Below are 21,401 nucleotides of genomic sequence, written 5' to 3' on the forward strand. Positions count from 1 at the left end.
GAATCAGTAGTTTCATTTGCAAGCCATGTTTCAGGGACAGAAGAAAACTTTCCCTTCTGCACCTTCTTCATAATGTGCATAATTTTATAAATTTCTATCATCTCCCCACATTGCCTGTTTGTTTCTACAAGGGAAAAACATAAAGAAACACAAATGCTTTAACCTTTTCTTGCAGGAAAGTTCATGAAGAATAATGTGTCTCAGAAAGTAAATAAAAGAATAAAATAATTTTAGCAAACATTTTATTTTATGTGTTCTGTGAATAAAAAGGGTATTTGCACATAAACAACCAGCACAATAACACAACGTGAAGAAATGTACATGAGCAAACATACATTAATCCAATAGAAATAACCTCCTTTCCAAATACAAGCATATAAGGTTGTAAACATACACCTACTTATCTAAGAGTAAATCCACTAAATTAAGTGGGACTTACTCCTGGGTATAAACGCATAGAAGTGCATGTGATGGAACAATCCTTTTACCTGATATACTTCTGCACAAGGGGGTACAGGATAGCTGAAAAGTGTCCCATAGGGCTAGGGAAATTATAATGTAATCTGAATTAGAAGTAGGTAAGAAAACTGGTAAAAATAGCACCCTTGCACAAAATATCTGAAACATTTCTTCCCATTTTGCCCTCAGATGATGAGGAATCGTATGTACCAGGTTAGGAAGAAACACTGTAGGCTTTCCATTATTTAGATTGGTAGTGAAATAGCATGTGCCATAATTTATGATAACAGCATATGATGGCCATTATTAGGAGGCGCTAGAATGTGTTTTTGATTAAAAACGTATTAAAGTAGTGTAGTTTACTGGTAATATTTTCCAGAAAGCTGGGATGAAAGTCAATTTTCACTGCTGGGTGATTCCATATATGGCAGAGAATTTTTCTTGGTTTGACCGCTTCACTTGCTTAGTCCCTTTGAACAAAAGATCTTACTAGGCACTGAAGATACACTTGCCATTTACATACATGAACCCTCAGGCCGAATTACTTTCCATTTTCCAATAAAGCTATGCAGTGGAAGCTGAATTTGTTTGCCTGAAGGTCCTAGCAAGTTTTGGGTATTTCCTTGCATGTGTGTGTTGTTATGCTAAGTATTTAATCAAAGCTTTTTGAAGTGATAGAGTAGAAACAGCTGTAGCTGACAAGGTGTTGAAGATATGGGGTTTACGCCTGTCAAAAGCAGAAGTTTGCAAGCAGGACTGATAGGAGATTGAGGGGATAGTGGTGCGTAGGGCATGTCCTCTTCAGAAGGAATGCAGCAAGGTTGTAGGGCTAAGAGGTCCAGGAACTGGTGAGGTTTTATTTGAGACTCCCGAGGCCAGGCTTCAAAGTGCCCTTGCTTTTCAGAACAGATGTGGGGGTAACTTCAGTAGTTTTGCTCTTGAAATGAATGTATTTATTTATTTATTTTAGTTCAAACACTGACTTCTGCATCTTTGCAGAAATACTGCTCCTTCCAGCAAGAGTCAGGATCTAATTAGAACGAATGACTTTTGCTTTGGAAAAGGACACTGGAATGAAGCTAACCTGATCTTTGCACCATAAAACTAGCTTGATGTGTACTGTCAAAGACTCTATTATTCTAGTATCTGAATGTACAGCATGTACTAATAACATATCTCAGAAATGAAGGCATTCTATCAATTGTGCTATAACTCAATAGCCTCAGTAAGCATACCTTAAGGTGGCATTTCATTTATTTACACAGAATTAATATTCTACCTGGGTAACACTGCTAATGACAAAAAATCCACCTAGCTAGGAATTGCTAGGAGGGGGACAAAATTCTCAAGCTTCTATTCTGAAATACTGAGACTGTCATTCATTTATTTTAATGAAACACTGTAGACTTTTTCTAAAGGAATATAGTAGCCATGAAACAGAAGAAATCAGCTATAAATAACAATTTTGGAGTAGTTGAGACATTAAGAGGAAAAATTGAGTTTATCTACTGTAAACTCAGTAGGGATTTTGGCTCCCAGTCCTAGCTGCTGGTATAATAGTATTTGTGAAACTATGTTTGTTGCATATGTACTCAATATTTTCAGGTCTACATGTAGAACATCTTAGTTGTACCCCTAAAAATATATGAAGTGACCCAATACCACCTGCAGTGTTGAACGTCTGTTACCAATCAAGTATATGCACTTCAAACTATTCCACACATCAGTGTAATTTACAAGGTGGAAAGAAAAGACTTCCATTTTCCATCCCAAATTGAGTCAGGAGGAATGAGTATCACTATGAAAGGTTCTTGCTGGAATATTTGAAGAGTGGCACTACAGACCAGTAATAACCTATTATTAGGTTGTCTAATTCAGACTTTGTGCCAAAAATCCCTTCTTCCTCCTGCAAGCTTTGTAGCCTTCCATAACAAAAATTTCAGTCAAAACAACTTGGCTAATTCCTTCTATTTTGATGTCCATGTTGCAAGTGCTGTTGCTTATCTAGCCAATTCTAGCTACACAAAGCAGAAATATCAGACTTTGGAAAAACTCCAAACTTCGCAGAGCCCTCCTAATCTTATTTTTTTCTTAAATAAGCCTCCTACATGGAGAGAGACCCCTCCAAAACTACCCAATGAGTACTGAGGTAGCCACAGAATTTCAACTGCTTGGCAGGGCAGGGCAGGGCAGGAAAAACTAGGTGGACAGATGGAATGGGCTGAGGAGCTTAACAGCCACAGGCCATGCTGCAATAGTTTTCAAACACTGATGCCTCATATTTCATCCATGAATGAAGCCTTTCTTCACAATAATGGAGGCAATTATTTTAAAACATTGTTTCATTCTCCTGTAGTAGAAACTGAATATTTTAAAACTACTTTCACACACACACACAGAGAGAAAATAATAATCAGATAATTCATGCACATAAAGCAACATGCCCAATTGTGCTGCTTTCCTATGCTGATTTGAACCTCTCTGCATAAATTAGTTATCTACATCACCAATAACAGCTGTTTGCACAGATAATTTCTTTTACTGGATGTACATGCTCTTTTCAGCAATGTACATGCTCCTTATTTAATTTACCAGCTTCATGAAAATGAACAAATGGGAGGGTAAATGGATTTTCTGTGCCCTTTTAACAGCTAAAAGACTGATATTACAAAAGCAGAAGGACTTCCCAACTCACTTCTTATAATTCAATGGACTGAAGACCTTACAACCCTTTCAATATATGAACAGGTAGCTCCAACTTCAAATGGATGCTTACTTGAATATCTGCTTACACTTTCCCGTAAGCCTATGTATAATTGCTAGAAGACTACATGCTTTACTCCCCTACAGCTTTCCCCACTATACAAATTGTACGTAAAAAATAGTTATGCATTTCCAAACACTTTCATGAAGATATATTTTTACAGTAATTGGTTTGACAAATGGTGAGGTTTCATCATAATGTTAATAATCTATAAATTACATCTTAAATGAACCTTTTCACTACATGCTGACAGACCAAATGTTGCAGAACTAAAATAATCTTCAGAATGCCACAGATTCTTGCAATAGTATGATACAGCTCTGCATTTTTGTGCACGTCCCTGTGAAAGTACTTACATTTGGTCTCAACTCAGCTGCCATTTTATAATACTTCTCAGCGGCTTCATTGAGGCTAGCTTGTCTATTGGATCAAAGGAAAAAAAAAAGGTAAGCTTAATCAACTTCACACTAGAAATTTAAAATTTGGCAGATGGAAATGAAAGATGATTGCTTTTATTCTTACATTTTACTCATACTTCAAACAAACCTAAATTGTCTCTTAATAGTAACTATTTACTAAGGACTTACCAGAAAATTCCCACTAGGTGCTTTGAATTATATTCAGTGGTTTCAGTGGATGGATACACTGAAAATACTAATTTAAAAATATTAATTTTAAAAATAAGGTCTCTCTCTCTCTCTCAACAGCATCACACTACAAAACTTGCTCCGCGTTTGACAATAGAACTGAATCCCAAAGTAGGACAAGACAGAACTCAGGGATGGAGAGAGAAGATATTCCTTTCCTCAGAAATATCGTGCTAACAAAAAGTGCAAAAGAGATAATCACTGATCCCTTTGTAAGGCACTGAAAAATAGAATAAAGTCATAGAAATGGGATTTAAGAAACAGACATATTTCAGGTTCAAATAAAAATCAAGAAACAGTTTTCACCAATGCACAGTTTCTTACTAGCCGTAAGCAATCACATAAGCTTAGGAAAGTTAAATGAAGTCATCTGAGGCTAAGAGGGCTGTACGTCGTCCTTGGGGAACTGTGGATTAACACCATTGGCAAACCAGAATCTTAGTGCCAATGCCAGTGAAGATTAGAAGGGGTAAAGGAAGGGGAGCAGAACGTCTGCAATGCTTGTTTCAAAGAATGGGTTAGAAAGAAGGATTATGTCTAAAAGTGCCTGTTGAATGGGATGACATCATGAAACCACAGAGCTGATCAGATCTGGGTTTGGTAAGTCAGTGAAGCACTGCCCTCCTGTAAATAGGCAATGCACTAAAAATTTACCCAAAGGGGATGTTTTTGGATACTGCTCAAAACTTTCATGAAAAGCACCTGCATTTTGGTTCGGATCTTGTTTTTACAAGTGTGCTAAATAGAGGTTTTCATAGTTTTCCTGCCTAAGTTAGGTGAGAGATTCATATTTTATGTAGTATTAACAAAACAGATGTAGGAGCAGTTTATCTTAATTTTAATCTCATTATAAAAGCAGTTCAGTACAGGAATGATCTGAACGGATATTGTAGAGTCTCATTCATTCATTCATTTATTTATTTATTTAAACATTTTTATGCCGCCCCATTCGCCGAAGCCTCGGGGCGGCTTTTCCTGAGGGTTTTGAGGCAATCCTATGACCCTTAGACAGGATCTGCAGGGCTCTGACCTATCAACTCCTATCAACTGCCCCCTGCTCCATTCCCTTGCAGCGGTGCAGATAAACTACTCTCGCTTCCTTTCCGAGGTCAGGAACGCAATATTGGAATGGGGCAAAAGGGCATGTTCCAATGGATAGGGAGAAGACTGGAGAGAACAGGATATGAGCTATCCTGGGGACTCTTCAGCTTCCTTCTCTTCCACTCCAAACCATTTTCATTAGAAGAGCCAAAAATCTTGCGAAAATGCAGGTCTGAGAGACAACAAGAAAAGGTCGTATTTCCACTACCCCCAATCTCCACAGGATGCTCATAAGCCTTTGAGTTTGGAGGCTTCCAGGAATCGAGGTACACTGTGACCTAACTTCATCTGTTGACAAGGTACTGGGGCCAAAACAATTTACTCACGGAGCCGCAGCAGCAATCCTGACACAGAGAAAGTTACTGGGCTTGTCTTTGCTGTGCTGAAGCTCTCCTCACTCCCACATATAATGGCCAGAGATGGTACAGCTGTTGTGGACAGTGTGAGGAACTAAGAGACGGCTGAGCAGCTGTATACAACTGTTGCTCTAGGATTATTTCCTCACTTCGCAAAACTTGTTGCTCAAGAAGCTACACACTGCCTTGCACTTTCTCCTTCTCCAGAGTCTGACCACTAATCTCTCTTTGCCCTTGTTGCCAACGTCTGGCCCTTCAAGTGTTCTGGCTGCCAGTTCTTCTTTTAAAAACTTGATCTGGGTCTTTGCCCAAGATATTGACAGAATACAACACTAGCACAGTAATGTGAATGTGAATTTTAAGCTAATTAGAAGATTAGACATTTCAAAATATCCATTCCAATAAAAATAATAAAACATTTCCTTGAAAGTAGGTATTTCATGGTGCCATTTATTTGAATATTAGCACATAATTCAATGCAATGGAGTATGAATTATGACATTTATACCCAATGGAGCTAAAAGAAAAAAACAACCATCCAACCAACCTGAGCATATGAGCAGCATTGAACACAACATCAAATTCCGTGTTATCTAACTCAGCTGCTTTCTTTGCCATCTCTGCTGCTTCTATCAGGCGTGATTCTTCTAGGAGAAACTGGCCTGAAATAGATGTATATGCAGAACTCATATGAGCTCAAAAGGGAAGGCACAAACCAATTTGAAAAAAAAAAGTCAGAATTCTTTAAAGCAAATTAGGTTGTATTCCTGTAAGGAACCTTATCATATAACATCATTTGAATTACTTCAGAATATTTATTCATTTTTAACACACATTTTTTTCAAAAGAATGCATAGTGACATGCATGGGGTGGTCCCATGTTATACTCACCAAGATAATAAATCAAAATTTGCTGATCTATCTAAGGCCATATGTAGAACTGTCGTGGCTGAAGGAGGATTTGAAGTGAATCAACATGTCCCTGATGTAAGCTATTCCACATACCAGAAATATCACAAAGAGGCACCCTGAAGCCCTATCAAATCCTTCAAGTGCTCCAGAATATCGAATGTCCAGAAGTATCAAAAGTAATTGAGGGCTTAAGGAGAATCAACATCTCTGCCCACTGAAACACACTAAGTGCCTCATACCCACAAATGCACTCAGTTTGGGCTGAAATTGATTCAGAAATCCACTTCCTCCAGAAATGCTTGAAATGTAAAGCAACCTTCTGTGCTGAAAGCAAACCCAGGAGAATTTAGAACCTCTCTGATTATTCCCCAACTCTGCTAGATGTAAGGGTCTTCAAAAGTGGACAAACCACTGTCTCTTTCAGAAAAGTCTTGTAGTGAAGCAATTGCAATACGCTCGGAAGGACGGTAATCAAGCAAGTGTCATTAACGGCTCCACTACAAGCATCATTGTTTATAGCAGCTCTAGCAACTGATCTAAGCAGCCATGATAACCTGGAGCTAAGATTTTTTGGCTTAAACTTAGTAATATAATTTAAAAATAATTATAGGTAATTCTATATTTAGCTATATCATTTGAAACTGATAAGTAATTAAATTACCAGTCAAGTATGTAAAGCTTGGACATAGCTCTATGCTTAGAGAACAGCAGCAGAAATCACCTATCTTGTCCCTTTCTTTACTAGAACAGAATATTTTCTACAAGGTCAACTCAAGAAAACATCAGGTATTTCTTATTTCATAACCGATGGTGAGACAAAGAGCCAATCAGCTGGTGATTACAGCTATTTTATGGTTGACAGAGATGACAGTAGCTGCCATTTATATAATATGCAAAGATTGCTGTAGAAAAATGGAATCAACTTTAGGGTTCTATACAATCGTCTCCCTTCACTCAGAGAACAACTCTCAATGCAATGGAAGCTTCCATGAATAGAAGTGTGAAAGGCAGTAATGGGGTGATGGGCTTCCTTAAGAAAGGAAGTATTTTTGAAAATTTCTTGCCTCCCCCTTCCATTCATGGAAGCTTCCTCCGGAAAAAAGGCCTTCTTTAAGTGGAAGGATGTAATTGTATATATCCTTATATTTTAAATGGCTGAAATATAAAAAGCAAGTCTTGGAGTAACTGAACAAAGAACAACCTTTGGTTGACAAGTTACTTCAGAGATATCTAATGGTTATTCACAATAATTATTATCCATTGGAAGTGTTGCACTTGGAAGCATTAAAGAAATAAAAAATGATGCCAAAAATACTTTCAGCACTCCAGGATCTCTATGATGCATTTCTTCTTACAATTTTAGACTGATATGTATTGTAAATTATTAACTGCATGCTATGTTAACCAGACTGAACCAAGAACAAAAATTAAAAACATTAACCAACAAAAACTCTGCAGGTTCAGCTACAGAGAACAGCATACTACACGAGTAGTTATAATTTATTTTTGTTAGTGCATAATTACAGTAATTTAATGTGAATAATCAATTTTATTATAACACAGACTCATTAAGCGATTTACAATTATTAGAAAAATGTATTATTCAAAGGAAATTAACTTCAAGTCTCAGTGGTTATTAATGAAAAGAATGTTACTTAGCAGAACATCTTCGTTGTTTTCTGCCTGTTATTATAGTAATTTAGTATATTTCTATCCAAGTCCACAAGACTTTTGAAACCCTTATTTTGCTCCTTTAATCTACCTTATGTTTAAGTATCACACAGTTCTTTTGTTCATGGTAGAACTTTGCCAAGTTTTCTAAACCAAACCAGTCCTATTATTACTCAGTCTCGTGTAGTTATTTTATAGGGATTGGACCCATTCCTCTCCTTATACTGTCTTCTAAGATTGTTGTTTTGGATTTTCACTCAAAAGTGGGAGTAGAGGTGAGTTGGAATTTGCAGCTAAAATGCTGTGGCCAATGGATCTTGAGAACCAAACAGTTTCGGGTTGTGGGAGCACGGTGGAAATTCTGGGCAACGAACTGATGTGTGAGGGGTTGACCCTAATGTCATTAGTCTGATTACATGGCGCCAGCTTAAGAAGGACATTGAGAAATGTCAGTTGTTTCAGGAGATGGGCCCATAAGCAGAAGGGAAGATAGTTACTCCGTTTGGAATCAACACTTTTTAATTAAGCCTAGTTTCCCAGAGGATCAGTATTCTGATTTTGCTTGTGTCTTTTGTTATTAACTTCTGTAATACTGCTTTTTTGTATCACCAAATCAGCCTAGTTGGTCAGTTTTAACATAATAAAGAACGCCTTTTGTTCAGATCTGCTTGGAAAGAGAAGGAGCAGTAGACTAGCTAGAGACATTAAAATAAAATACAGGAGGAGGAAATGTGATAAAGAGGAAAAGGTACTTCTCAGATCATGCACAAGATACTTAGTAAACTATTATTAGCTACTTTATAAGGAAGGTTTTCGTGCTTATACAGATTATTTCCTGTGAATTCTTCCATTCTATCAGGGTGGCAAATTTCCAATTTTCTACAGGAAGAACCCTTCCAACATTTATTGAAGGCATAATCCTGTAAGTGGCTGGGGCATGCTGGGAACTGTAGAACTTTTTTTCTGCCTAGGTATACATCATGCTGCGCCCTTATTTATTAATTCCTTAACTTGCTTAGGAAGAGTGAGGTCATACATGCAATTTACATGGGATATTTCTAGTGTACACAAGTACTGTGCTCTAAATCAAGGAAAAAACCCCACAGAAACCCATTTGGATCTTTCTTTTATCAGAAATGATCCTTCTTATCCAAAAAAGGTGTTAAGAACTTCCCAGAGAACTGCACACATGTACATGTGCCATTGGATTGGATGAAGTTTGTTTAAAACAAACAAGCAATCCAACTCCTTGGATTGCAACACTGGTATAGTAAAAAAGGTAAAGGTAAAGGTTTCCCCATGACATTAAAGTCCAGTCATGTCTGACTCTAGGGGGCAGTGCTCATCTCCATTTCTTAGCTGAGGGAGTCAGCGTTTGTCTGCAGACAGTCTCTGTGGTCATGTGGCCAGCACAACTAAACACTGGTGCACGGAATGCACTTCCCACCAAAGTGGTACCTTTTATCTACTTGCATTTGCACAATTTTGAACTGCAAGGTTGGCAGGAGCTGGGATGGAGCAAGGGGAAGGGGAGCTCACCCCGTTGTGCAGATTCAAACCATTGACCTTTTGATCAACTAGCTCAGCAGTTTAAGCCCCTGCACCACTGCATCCCCTACTGGTAGAGTAAGGTAAAGGTTAAAGGTAAAGGTTTCCCCATGACATTAAAGTCCAGTCATGTCTTATTCTTGGGGGCGGTGCTCATATCCGTTTCCTAGCTGAGGGAGCCAGCTTTTATCCGCAGACAGTTTCTGTGGTCATGTGGCCAGCATGACTGGTAGAGTATTTACAGTCAAATAACCAGATTTCCTTAAAAAATCCCAAGATGCATTATTGTAGAGCAGGGGCCCAGCTCTACCATGTTACAGTCTGATCACATAGAATTGACTGATTCTGAGAAGCAGGTGGAAAGTCAGAGATGCATGGATGACTTGGCAGTTTCAAGGATACCTGGTAAAGTTTCTCAGGCACAGCATGATAACCAGCCCACCTAGGAATAAGAAGGAAGCCATAAAACAGTTGAGAGAGATTCCTCGACCCTGCCAAAAGATGGGGTCCAAGCCACCCTGAGAACAGAGTAAGAAACTTTTCTTTTTTAAAAAATGGTTGCTGTTGGTAAAATAGAAAATAAAAATGAGAAAAGTAGCATGAGGTGGAGAATCAAGTATATATCAACACTATCAAGGACTTATTCTTAAAGATCTCGAGTCATTTTCTTAAATAGGAAAGCTTCCAAACAGGAGATGGGGGACACAATGGCGAAAGGAGTATGTAATGCACCTGACACTTGTTGAAAGAACAGTCTTCATACATGCATTGCCTGTGCTGGATGACTGCATGAAACAAAGCACTGATATCCCTGTGGCTTCACTCCATTGCAAACTTAACTAGAAGAAAGGCCCATTTAAAGTAGATGGGGTTTATTTCTGCATAGAAATGTATAGTATTGCACTAAGTATGGATGGATTACAGAGGAAATTGAAAAAGCTGCTTCCGAACTGCAATCAAATGTATGCACGATTGCTGAACTGTTGAATTTGAAAATGTCGTGCTACAACAAACTGATACACCTGATATTAAATTAAGAGACATTATTTCCTTCTATTACGGTAAAGAGAAAAGAGTGCCATTCTGATGCTTTCTTTATTTAACCTGCTTTTGAATGTAAACCAACATGCCTATCCTTTGAAAATATAGGTTATATTCATAGATCATTTCACTACCGCTGCAGAACTACTGTGATAGAAAGGAACTATAAAGAACAGCTGGATAAAAACTATATAAACATGATGAAAAGAAACTCTGCCAACATTATAGAAATAAATTGTGTAATACATGCAGTATTGCCGAGTTCCAAGTCTCAAATGGCTATTTATTCCTTTTGGGTCTTTGATAAGCTATACTATTTCTAGGGGCACTGCCACCAGTTTTGATGTGACAAGAAATTACTCTTTGAGATTTACATAACTAATATAAAAGTAGCTCCCTTTGGTTTATCACAGATATATAAGGGTTACAAAGTGTAGAAATGACAAGTTGCTTAAGCAAATTCATGAGGAATTGAGAGGAAATGTCCAGAGTCTCAACCTGAGATATGCTTTTGCTAAAAGCATTTGCTTTGGAGACAAACTTTTCATCTGGCTTCTTGGATAGATTAGAGTAAGTACAACAAAAACGATAAAAGAATTAATTAATCAATACATTTGATTAAAAAGCAAAGAAACCATTGCCAAAAGGATTTTTTAACAGGACATCATGATCAATCATGGTTTACTGTGCTGAAAATGAACCTAGCCTGGCTGTGGCTTGCAAGCATCCCAGGTCCTTCTCAAATTTAGCTAGGAGGAGACTGGAAATTCTTGCTGCCTTTTTTATTAACTGCAGGTTAAAATGTTTCCTCTTGACTGTAGTTTATTAACACAAGCCATGCCCATAATCTATGTCTTGAACTGCTTTCCCCACTTCTTCTTTCCCAGGAGAGAAGGGGCATGCATGTTATCATAGTGCCTGAAACACAGTTTAAGCCTGGGAGTCAATCTCAGTGAAGCTTACTGTCCTAACTCTTTTCCTTCTCTCCAACACCACTGATTTATTCTGTTTACAATGTGCTTCCATTATACTGTCCTCTCCAAAGATTCAATTTTTTCTTCTATTTTTTAGAATATTTTTCAGCAGCTCCATTGGTATCTCTTTTTATGGCTCTGAGTTCCACTCCCTAAAGTTGCCAAATGACTTTATCCTTGGTGGAACATTTTTAGGAGAAGGTTGTGCCAGAGTGGAAGTCCATGTGCTTTGTATTCAAGAGGTCCCTGGTTCAGTTCCTGGGTTCCACTCTGAAGCCCCTAGGAAAGTCAATGTTTGATTTGGGTTCAGATAGCTACTACTCTGTACTATTTCTGAGAACTGATTTGAATACAGATTTCTCTCTAGGTAGAACATAAGATGTTCTATCCCTGAACCTTTACATTCTGCATCTTTGATATTTATTTACGTATGTATGTCTTATCACCATCTCAAGCAAGGCATAAAAAAGATTCAGCTCTGCATTATCCAGGCCTTATCTTTCGATCTACAATCTGAAAAGCAGCTCTGTGTTCTTATATTCATTTTTCATCCCATCCAATTTTCACAGAGTGAAATACTTTGTAACAAATGAGCTACTATCTTCCACACCAGCTACAACTAAATTTAAGTCAGAAGAAATCCTTCAGACAAAGCACTGTGATCATGCAATCAAGAGTTAACAAATCCATGAATCTCTTTATTAGACAATGGATTTTTAGGGTGTCTCATTCATAGATGCATAATAGGCGGGCTGATTTAATCCATGATATTCAGAAGTAAATTCTACTGATGTCAATAGGGCTAACTTCAGGGTGCCTACACTTCTAGTCTTCAGCATCCAAATGGATGCAATGCAAATCTGGTCCTGAAGACAATCAAAATTGGAAGGAGAGAGTGGCAACCTATACATTTCAATTCCCCATGCCATTCTAACTCAGCTACAAGGTACTTTAACCTATTTTATCTTGTGATTTGAAAGCAAGTAACAACCTTGGTTAGGCAATACTATGATGTGTTGATCTGGAGATCACAGCAGAAACTTCATGGAAAGCATCAACTTACTTTAAAATTTTCTTAACTACCAATTTTTACAAGTACCAAAGTACAATCTGATCAAGGCACAGCAAATACAAGACTGGAAACACCACACATTACAAGCACATAAGCCAGCATTTTACCAAAAGTATCCTAATGTTCAAAGAGTGATCTATAATAGTGGAAAAACTGGGCAAAACAAGAAAGTTGTCATTTGCCACCTGAAACTAGAAAACTAGATTGCCTGACAGCAATTTGGAGATGCTAAGCTGTAGCAGCCCACTGGAAAAAAAAACCCTCCTTTGACAAGACAAATTTTACACTACTATTTTCTGAAGGGGTGAATTCTGGAAGAACTACCTGAAGCTGACTACACAGCATGCTACTGGCAGGTGCCCTGATCCCGAAAGGGAGAACTGCTGGTGCTGGTATGGAGTTAAACTATGGATCTGCACTGACTGAACATCATGGATGCTTCTGATGGACTTCACCTGAAGCCCTAAGTTTCAAGCAGGAAAATCATAACTAAAAGTGGAATCATTTTCAGAAAGTTATAAATCTTACACCAAATTCCACAAAACAGCCAGACACTGCATGACCTTCCTTCTGTTCTGAGCAACTTCCACTCATGTAGTGCGCCTTCTAGCCATTTAATTAAATTACCTGTAACCAGAAGGTTTACCAAAATCCATGCTGCTGCCATGGCTGCTGTTCATTACCCATGATTAAGCTTAACTCCATTCTCTTCCATTTCTTTAGCTACATAATTTTGAATTTTGTGTCATCAAATTAATGAAAAGTTAATCATGAATTATTGTTACCTGCTTAGGACCAACATGATCTAAAAAGACTTATTAAATTGACATAAAAGTGTTCTCACCTCATCGTATTATTTTGGCCTTGATTATAGAAATATGAAGAGTTAAGGGTTTAAGAGTCCAGCACACAGTGATTTTTCTAAGGATCTGTGTAGAGACAATGCACAGATTGTCTCTACAAAATGGGTAAGGGGCTGGGCAGCTGCAAAAGGAGTGTTTTGTGCATCTGCCCCTGTGCATGCACATCCCATTCTTTCTCTTTCACACCCCAAGTTTGTGTCTGATTCATTTGTAAATATTATGCCGTGTGCTCACAAAACCTTACTACTCTATCCAGATCTGCTTTTTCTCCTCCAGACAGGTGGTTAATGCTGTCAAAGCTAAGAGTAGAGAACGGGAAGGGGGTTTTCAGCAGTATGTGGGCCAAAACTGGCCCTGCAATATAGATTTCTAAATATATTTAGAAATTTAATCTTGCAAGTAGAGCCCTAACTGTCTTGGGTTGATGCTTAACTGAGGAATGATATTGATTTGTTCACCCAACATTACAAAAGGCTAATGTCACTGGCCTAGTAATAATAAAGATGCGTAAGAACTTGACTGGACTTAATATTAATTTTCTTCCATTCTCCATGGAGAAAGCCTGCAATTTTGAAGTGAGTCTCATTTGAATGTTATACAATTTACAAAGAAAAGAGCACTTTTTATCTTAGATGTGATGCCCTGATCTCCAATTATCAGGGTCCCATTTAAGCTGCTGTAGACGGCAGCAGCTAATTTCTTCTCACAGTACAGCTGCCGGGTCCAGGGTGTGTGTGGTCATAATCCCCTTTACACATTGGAAGTCTAGTTTCAACTGGCATGTTTATGATTTTTTCCCTTAAACCATATTTTTAATTCCTTGAGAATTCAGAAAGAATTAGCAAACTAGATTATGTGAGGAAACATTATCTACTAAAACTTACCATAATGCATATAACAGTTTCCCTTGGTAGGATCAAGCTGAATTGCCTTTAAGAAGTATTTTTCTGCCTCACTTTTACGACCCTTAAGCGAAAAAAGCAGACACAGGGCAGTTATTTCAACAGTGTGCCATGTGAACATTGTTACATTTAAACTATTGTATGAATACGCAAGTTAAATATCTCCAAAACACAAACTGAAGCATTAATAATTTCAGTGAAGCAAACCCAACAAAGAGTCTTGTGAAACCTTAAAGGCTAACACCTAATGAACTACCATCTACTTGAATCTGGTTTAGTAGTCTATGGCTCATGAAAGTTTATACCAGGATACATTTGTTAGGTTTCAAGATTCCACAAGCCTTTTTGCTATAGTCCTTGTTAACATCCTGTTAGAACACAACATTCATTCCATTCTCTTTGGTTAGAGTCATGTGCTCCCATGACACCACTGGTTTCTTTTTCTCTTTGCTAATTATTTTAACCTGCCTGTAATTCAAATAATAAAATCAATTATCGTTCTTTGCACCTGGGAAGGGCTACACAAGGCCCGTCAACGAGTGGCTGGTACACATGGGAGTACCATGGCACTTTCCCATAACGCAGACCCCTTTCTATTTCAAATACCTGGGACAAAGCGTATAGGTGTGCAGTTCTGATAACCCTTCAGAATCGTACAGCTTATGCTGGGCCTATACTTTTTCCTTTTAGCCCTGTGGGTTCACATGGAACACATGGCACCTCTACAGATTTGGGTAAGGTGGGCAGGAGAGGAGGCATTTTGAATGACGTAATTAAAGAAAACACGGGTACTTGCAATGTATATTTACAGTAGAGATATGTTTAAAATGTTTGCCTTCCAACAGTCACTCAGATTCAGAGTTCCATGCTGAGGTTATCTATCAGGCCTAATGCTTCGTTTCCATATGGAAATCATGGTGAGTGAAATGAAGTGAACATATACACAATGCTTTGAAGGGAGAAGGGCAACTAGGAGAGGAAAAGAAGCCTTAATGCCTCCTGGTAGAACTAAAAGGATAATGTGGATTATAGGATAAACAGAAGAAATTAAAAATCAGTACAGAGCATTAAAGTTATCCTCCTCCTCTGGCAAAAGTTTAATGTCACAAAGCATTCATCTGCAGGTCTCTCAAACTGTGGACCAAGACTGGAGCATAATGCTAATGCTACGGAATTAACATTTACGTCTCTTCTGTCATTGCCCTGAAACAGGCGAACGCTATTAGTGTTAGCTGGCTAATTCTCATGTCTCATTGCACACTCAGATTTGGAGAAAAGGGGAACAATTCACTGGATTTCTTCCATGTCTTTGAAAACTACCTTCATAAAACTTAAAACAAGACCAAATATATTTTTCCATCCATGCAGAAAACACAATTTTGTTCTTGAAATGCTCTGCCAAGATCGCTGATTGTTTCCTTTCCTTGTGAAAGAGGCTTCCATTTTTCTGCCTCATTCTTGGAGCACTCTAGACCTTCAGAGGGTGGTGTTTTGAGCTTACCTTATTTCTGCAAGGTGGCTCAATAGGATGTATGTTGATCTTTTCCTTTCACAGCTCCCCATCACTCTGTAGCCTCCCTGACTGCCAAAACCCCTTCTCTTTAAGAATTAGGAAATGGTTACTATATGATGTCTCCAACTGAACTTTATTTAACACACAAGAACAGGCTGCAGAGATAAGACTGCACAGAAAAATACAGGGCACTTGTACTTGCCCCTAAGCCACCTCACAACTAAAGTAGGACCCAATCTCTTTATCCATGAGGTTAATCAAAACATTCCTCTCCTTTTTCCTTTTTTGCTGAAAGCAAATTTTTTTCTTGTCAAATGGAAGGAGAATGCTTGAAAAAAATGGGAAAGAAATTGAAATTAACCTGTGAGTTGGTAAGCTGCAAGGGTAAGAAACTAGGTCACAAAATGGCACCTAAACAAAAGAGGCAATGTTTTATAAGTGTGGGAAAAGAACAGAAAAGGAGTCACAACACTTTAAATATTGTGTTGCTTAGCCACAAATTATGTGCTTATTTGCAGCATTTACATGTCAGTCTTAAAATGGCTCCAGAGTGGCTTACAAAGATGAGTATTAAGAGGCTGTGTCCCCATGATTACAGGCATGTGATATAAAAGAAAAAAGGGATGGGGAGAGAGGAGGTTAAAAAGGAGGTTCAAGTACCGGTTCCTACTACCAGCAGCTATGGTAGAAAAAATAATCTAGTCTGGCACAATAGCTGCCAGCTAGGAAGAACCAAAGGCAGCTAGTCTCTCAGCAGAAATGATATAGTCCCTCTCCTCTCCTTCTGGTCTGCAGCCTCACAGAACAGGTTATTTATTCAGCTTGAGTGTCAATTGACTATAAAACTTTTTTGAAGCAATTACCATATAACTATCAGACCCAATCTCTTTCATGCTCTTAAAAAGTCGAATTAGCAAGTGCTATTAAGCTGAATAGATTTTACCCCCCTCCTTGCTTTTTTTTTGGTCTGTCAGACAGCATAAAATCTCATTTCACCAGAATCAGCTATTTTACTGCTAATTTATAGCATTTATGCAATCTACATCTTCTGTCATCAAGAATAACTTTAAAATCAGATAATTTCAATGCTCTTTTCTGAATAAGATCAGAATATGAACATATGACATATACTGCCATAGTTTGACTTACAATTGACTTTATATTTACTCCATTATAGGAATTTAACCCAAAGGAGTACAACAAAGAGAAGGATGGAGAGAAGAATCTTTTTTCATTTTAAGAGGAAAAAATGATGTGACAGTTGCAATGGCTTAAACGTTTTCATACTGTAGCTACTGCATACATATAAACCTTTACCTGTATGTGTGTTTGTCTTTTTTAGCTTTATAATATGAATGATGTAATATAAATATATTATGAAATATCATTCTACCAAAGGTTACTACTTTATCCCTGATGGAAACACAAATACACTGCCTGAGAATTTAGATTTTCCTAAGTATGCATACTCCAGTATTAAAAATATAAACAGTAATGAAAAATTGATTCTGAATAGTTAGGTCCAGTTTGGGTGTGTGTCTGTACAATTATCCTTTCTCTGATGGCTCATAAAATAAAATGTTTATAAACTAATATGTGGACTTTATTGAGTATCAACAGAGTGATTTGACATTAATTTAAAACCTTTGAATAAGCTACTTGAACAGTGTAGGCTCACTTCCTTCCAGATCGTTTGCCTGGCCATGTCACCTGCTTCTCTGGATCAACAATCCTTTGTCTAGGCCAAAAATCTTGACTTAGGAAGATGCCAAGCAGCTATCCTGCTTACATTTTCACTATTCCATTTGTTTAATCTAGTTATTCCCATTTCCTTCCAGCCATGTTCCTTAAAGAAGTGTGATGGCTCAAGCCTAGATGTCCAAGAGGAAACCTAAGGCTTGCAAAGCCAAGCCTGGTATACCCATGCAATCAACATTTAAAATGCATGGCCTTCTTAAAAAGCCATGTTGGTTACAAATACTCCCAGTGCAGTTTGCACACATAGAACAGTATTAGTACTTGAAATGGACCGTGTTGCTTGTTTGCCTGGCCGGTTCACACGAGATGGGGTATCAACTACAGAATTAAGTCTGTGGGACCCTAGACAAAACTACCTCTGCATTCTCAACTTTTCCCCTTATATCACTTCTTAAGCCCCTCTGGCAGTAACCCCTCCAACTTTTATCCTTGGTTGTCCACACTCTCCCCAGTGTTCTTTTTCATATTTAGCTTACCAGGTTATGGGAAATACACCATTGCAAGAACAAGCAGCAGGGAGTGGTCCAAACAGAACCACCCAGCTGAGTGCTGGCCCTTTCAGAGCCATGAAAATGGCAGGATCCCACCTTCGTCTGTCCTTTCAAAGGCACAGCAAAGTAAGTAAAGGTGCAGGGCAGGTCTATGGCAGCTGTCATTTTTCTTTCTCCAAATGCCTCTGGATCCCAACATTACTTCAGTTCAGTGCCAACCTTAAAATATACTCTTAAAAATAGTATTATCTTTGCATCCTGAATGTTTACTGAATGAACAATTCATCTGTATGGGTTGAGGCTGGACAATTGGCACTGGGTGTGCATGCTTGGGAAGGCTGGACAAATGGCTCTTTTGGGACTTACTGTAAGAATTCTCTTTTCCCTTTTTGCTTTTATAATGGTAAATATAACTATTACAAAGCTTCTCCAGCATTCCCTAGTTCACCCTGAAGTAACTGTTCCCCACTCAGGTAACAGGGGAGAGTAGGATAATATCATAGTGACCTTTGTCTAATCCAGCAAGTAATGCAAGATACCTACCACCAAGCTTTCTGATTGAAAACACTTTTGAAATAATAGAAGTCTCAGAATAATTGAAAAGCAGAAAATCCAATTATTTAATAAAATGTGACATTTTATTCAACTAGGCTGACATTTTTCTTTGATTAAAAAAGCTATAAAAGCTGCTTGTAAGGAAGGAGAAAATCTGCACGATCCATCTCCCTCTATTACTGGAGGTGCTTGGGGGAAGGAGGCTCTCTATTAACACCACTATCACTGAGGTGGCTGGCAGAATTCTCTGTGTTCAGGTTCATCTAGCCTACTTTGAATCACTGGAGAATTCCAAGAAAATCTGGGAAATGTTGATGCAGTTAACTAGGTCTGAATGTTGCCTTTGTAGAGATTTGTATATGTTGCCAGGTAACAATTAGGCAAGTAGCTTGATCAAATTTGTGTCACACATGAATGTTTCCCATTAAAGAAAGTAGTAATTCTTCCCCTCTCTGGTTAAACAAAGTATGTGTGATCAGTGGGAAACTTAACTGTACCAGCTGCTTATTTAAATGCCCTGCACAAAATAAAGTGAAGCTTTAGAGCAGTGTTGCAGCATGGTTTTTTTGACAGGAGGCTCAACTGCCCCTCTCCTTGGGGACATGTTATCTCCATGGATAATATCCATGAATGCAGACACACCAGCCAATGTCAGCAGCTACCCACCCCTACCAACCGATGTTGCCTTCTTCCTTGCTGGGAAAGAAGGTTCCATGCCTCCGTCAGCATGAAAATGGGAATCCTCTGGGAGAAGCAGCTGCCCTTCCCAGCATGGGCCAAGTCCTCAGGTTTATGTGCCATCCTCCATGGCAGGCAGTGTGCACTGGACAAAACGACTGAGGTTTGCTTAGGCCCCTGGGCTGTAGCTTTTGCATTTCTGATTTCTGATCAGATATTTGTACTCCTAACCCAGAGGCTCCAATACCCACCAGGAAAGCCTACTAGGTGATTTAGTCAATTGGACGGGGAAGCTACTTGATACAGGGTGAAGTCTTTAGATACCTATGCATTCTTGCAATTGTTATTTGCAGTGGGAAGAAATACCAAACTTTTCATCAGGACAACAGTGAAGGCTGGTAGGCTTCCATTTTTTCTCCATTCATGCTGCAGTCCCTTTGATAATCCCCCAGCCTGAGGTTGCTACTTTCACTTTTCAAAACTTTGCACATTAAAAGCAAAAATGCATTTTAGGTCAAGCTTGGTTTGGCCCTACCCACCAAAAAAAGCACAGAGTATTCATTATAGGCTTCTCCATGTGGACTGCATATTTTTTATTATTTATAGCCTGCCTTTCCATTAAAATAAAATGGCACTCAAGGAATTATTATACAAACTAATTACTCCATAAAATAATGAGCTGTTACCACCAACAGACATTCCAGGAGACTGTACAGAGATGAGAGTGAGAGCAGGCCCATTCCACCATCCCTGCTGCAAGAATTAATTTCACCTCCCACTTCCCTCCTCATTTCCTTTTCCTTGTGTGTCATGCCTTTTCAAGATTAGAAGCCTGTGGGCACTGACTGTCTTGTTTAACTAAGTATGTACAAGCACCGCTGGGAGTCTTTTTGGCTGAGGAGCAACATAAAAATACTTCAAATAAATAAACAATGTTTTGCTAGTTTGTGTTTGAATATTTTGTTGTAAAGGCACTTGAGCTTTTCATAACCCCTGTAACTCGTGCTTGCCTGCCTCATTTCCAGTAAGAAGCTTCAAAGTATGTGGCTGAAGATGCTAATTATGACCTTCCTTGTTGTCAAGAAATACACCAGCAATGTAGCCACAGAATGATGCTACAAAATATTTATTCTTAAAGAAGAGTGACTTCTCATTCACAATCAGACCTACACAATACTTGAAAGCAGACACTCACATTTATTTATGGGATTAAAAGTATTATGCAGATATAATTATGAAAGTAATTTGGGGGCATGTGGCCAATTTCAAAGGAGCCAAACTTGACAGATGTCAGTTTGTGAACGAAATAAATTTAGGAAATGCTGTCATTTCCAATAGAAATGGATAAAGAGCTCTCTGAAAAAAGAATGGCAAAATAAATTCAAAACTGGGCAGCAGGTTTTACATAAGAAAGAGAAAGGCCCGAAATACAGATGTAAGTCTTGCTTACTTATCTAATTTTTCTTCAAACTGCTGTTCCCATGTCATGCTTATCGATGCCCTAGAAACATCCAGACTTGACTACTATCATGCATTGTTCATGGGCTGCCCTTTAAGGGCTATTTGGAACATATCTCAGCAGGACTGAAACAGTGTCACTGGTCTCCTGTGCTTTTTGAAGTGCAATACCTTTAAAACCTTGCTAGCTTGAGACCAGGGATTCTCAAACACAGCTTGTTCCCCATGAACATGTCGAGACCCCTCTGCTTGATAAGGTTAGTAAGTAGGACCTAAGGAAAGAAAGTATGGAAAGTAGAAAGACATGGAAGAAAGAGGAAGGGAGAACATCTCCATGTTCACAAAACTTAAGTGCACAAAAATAAGTTTTATTGGGTCCAACATGATTCAAATCAAGTTCTTCCTTGGGAAACTATGACCACAAAGAGTATAAAAGTATATTAAGACATTTATAAAAAAAATTAACACAGAACATGCAAATGAAATGGGGGGAAGTGTGTGTTCTTGTGGTGACATATACCATCTGCAAAATAGCTTTCTTAGCGCTGTAAGTCTGGTATGCTGCTCATATCTAACTGTGGTCAGTTAAAACATACAAGTGAATTGCTTAATAATTTAGCTTAGGGTGCTGAATATGC

At 38.3% G+C, this 21,401-nt stretch overlaps 1 protein-coding gene across 2 annotated transcripts in view; it reads right to left on the reverse strand.

Moving 5' to 3' along the window:
• TMTC2 (transmembrane O-mannosyltransferase targeting cadherins 2) overlaps nt 1-21,401 on the reverse strand; it is a 198,250-nt gene that overhangs the window by 19,194 nt on the left and 157,655 nt on the right. For both annotated transcript variants that reach the window (XM_044455244.1, XM_044455245.1), the window contains 3 exons: nt 14,293-14,374; nt 5,875-5,989; nt 3,580-3,643 (listed from right to left, as the gene is read on the reverse strand). In XM_044455244.1, the coding sequence (XP_044311179.1) occupies nt 3,580-3,643; nt 5,875-5,989; nt 14,293-14,374 (261 nt within the window). The remainder of the gene's footprint in view (nt 1-3,579; nt 3,644-5,874; nt 5,990-14,292; nt 14,375-21,401) is intronic.

The sequence above is a fragment of the Varanus komodoensis genome, unplaced genomic scaffold (genome assembly GCF_004798865.1).
Source record: "Varanus komodoensis strain SLA01 unplaced genomic scaffold, ASM479886v1 scaffold8, whole genome shotgun sequence".
NCBI lineage: Eukaryota > Metazoa > Chordata > Lepidosauria > Squamata > Varanidae > Varanus > Varanus komodoensis.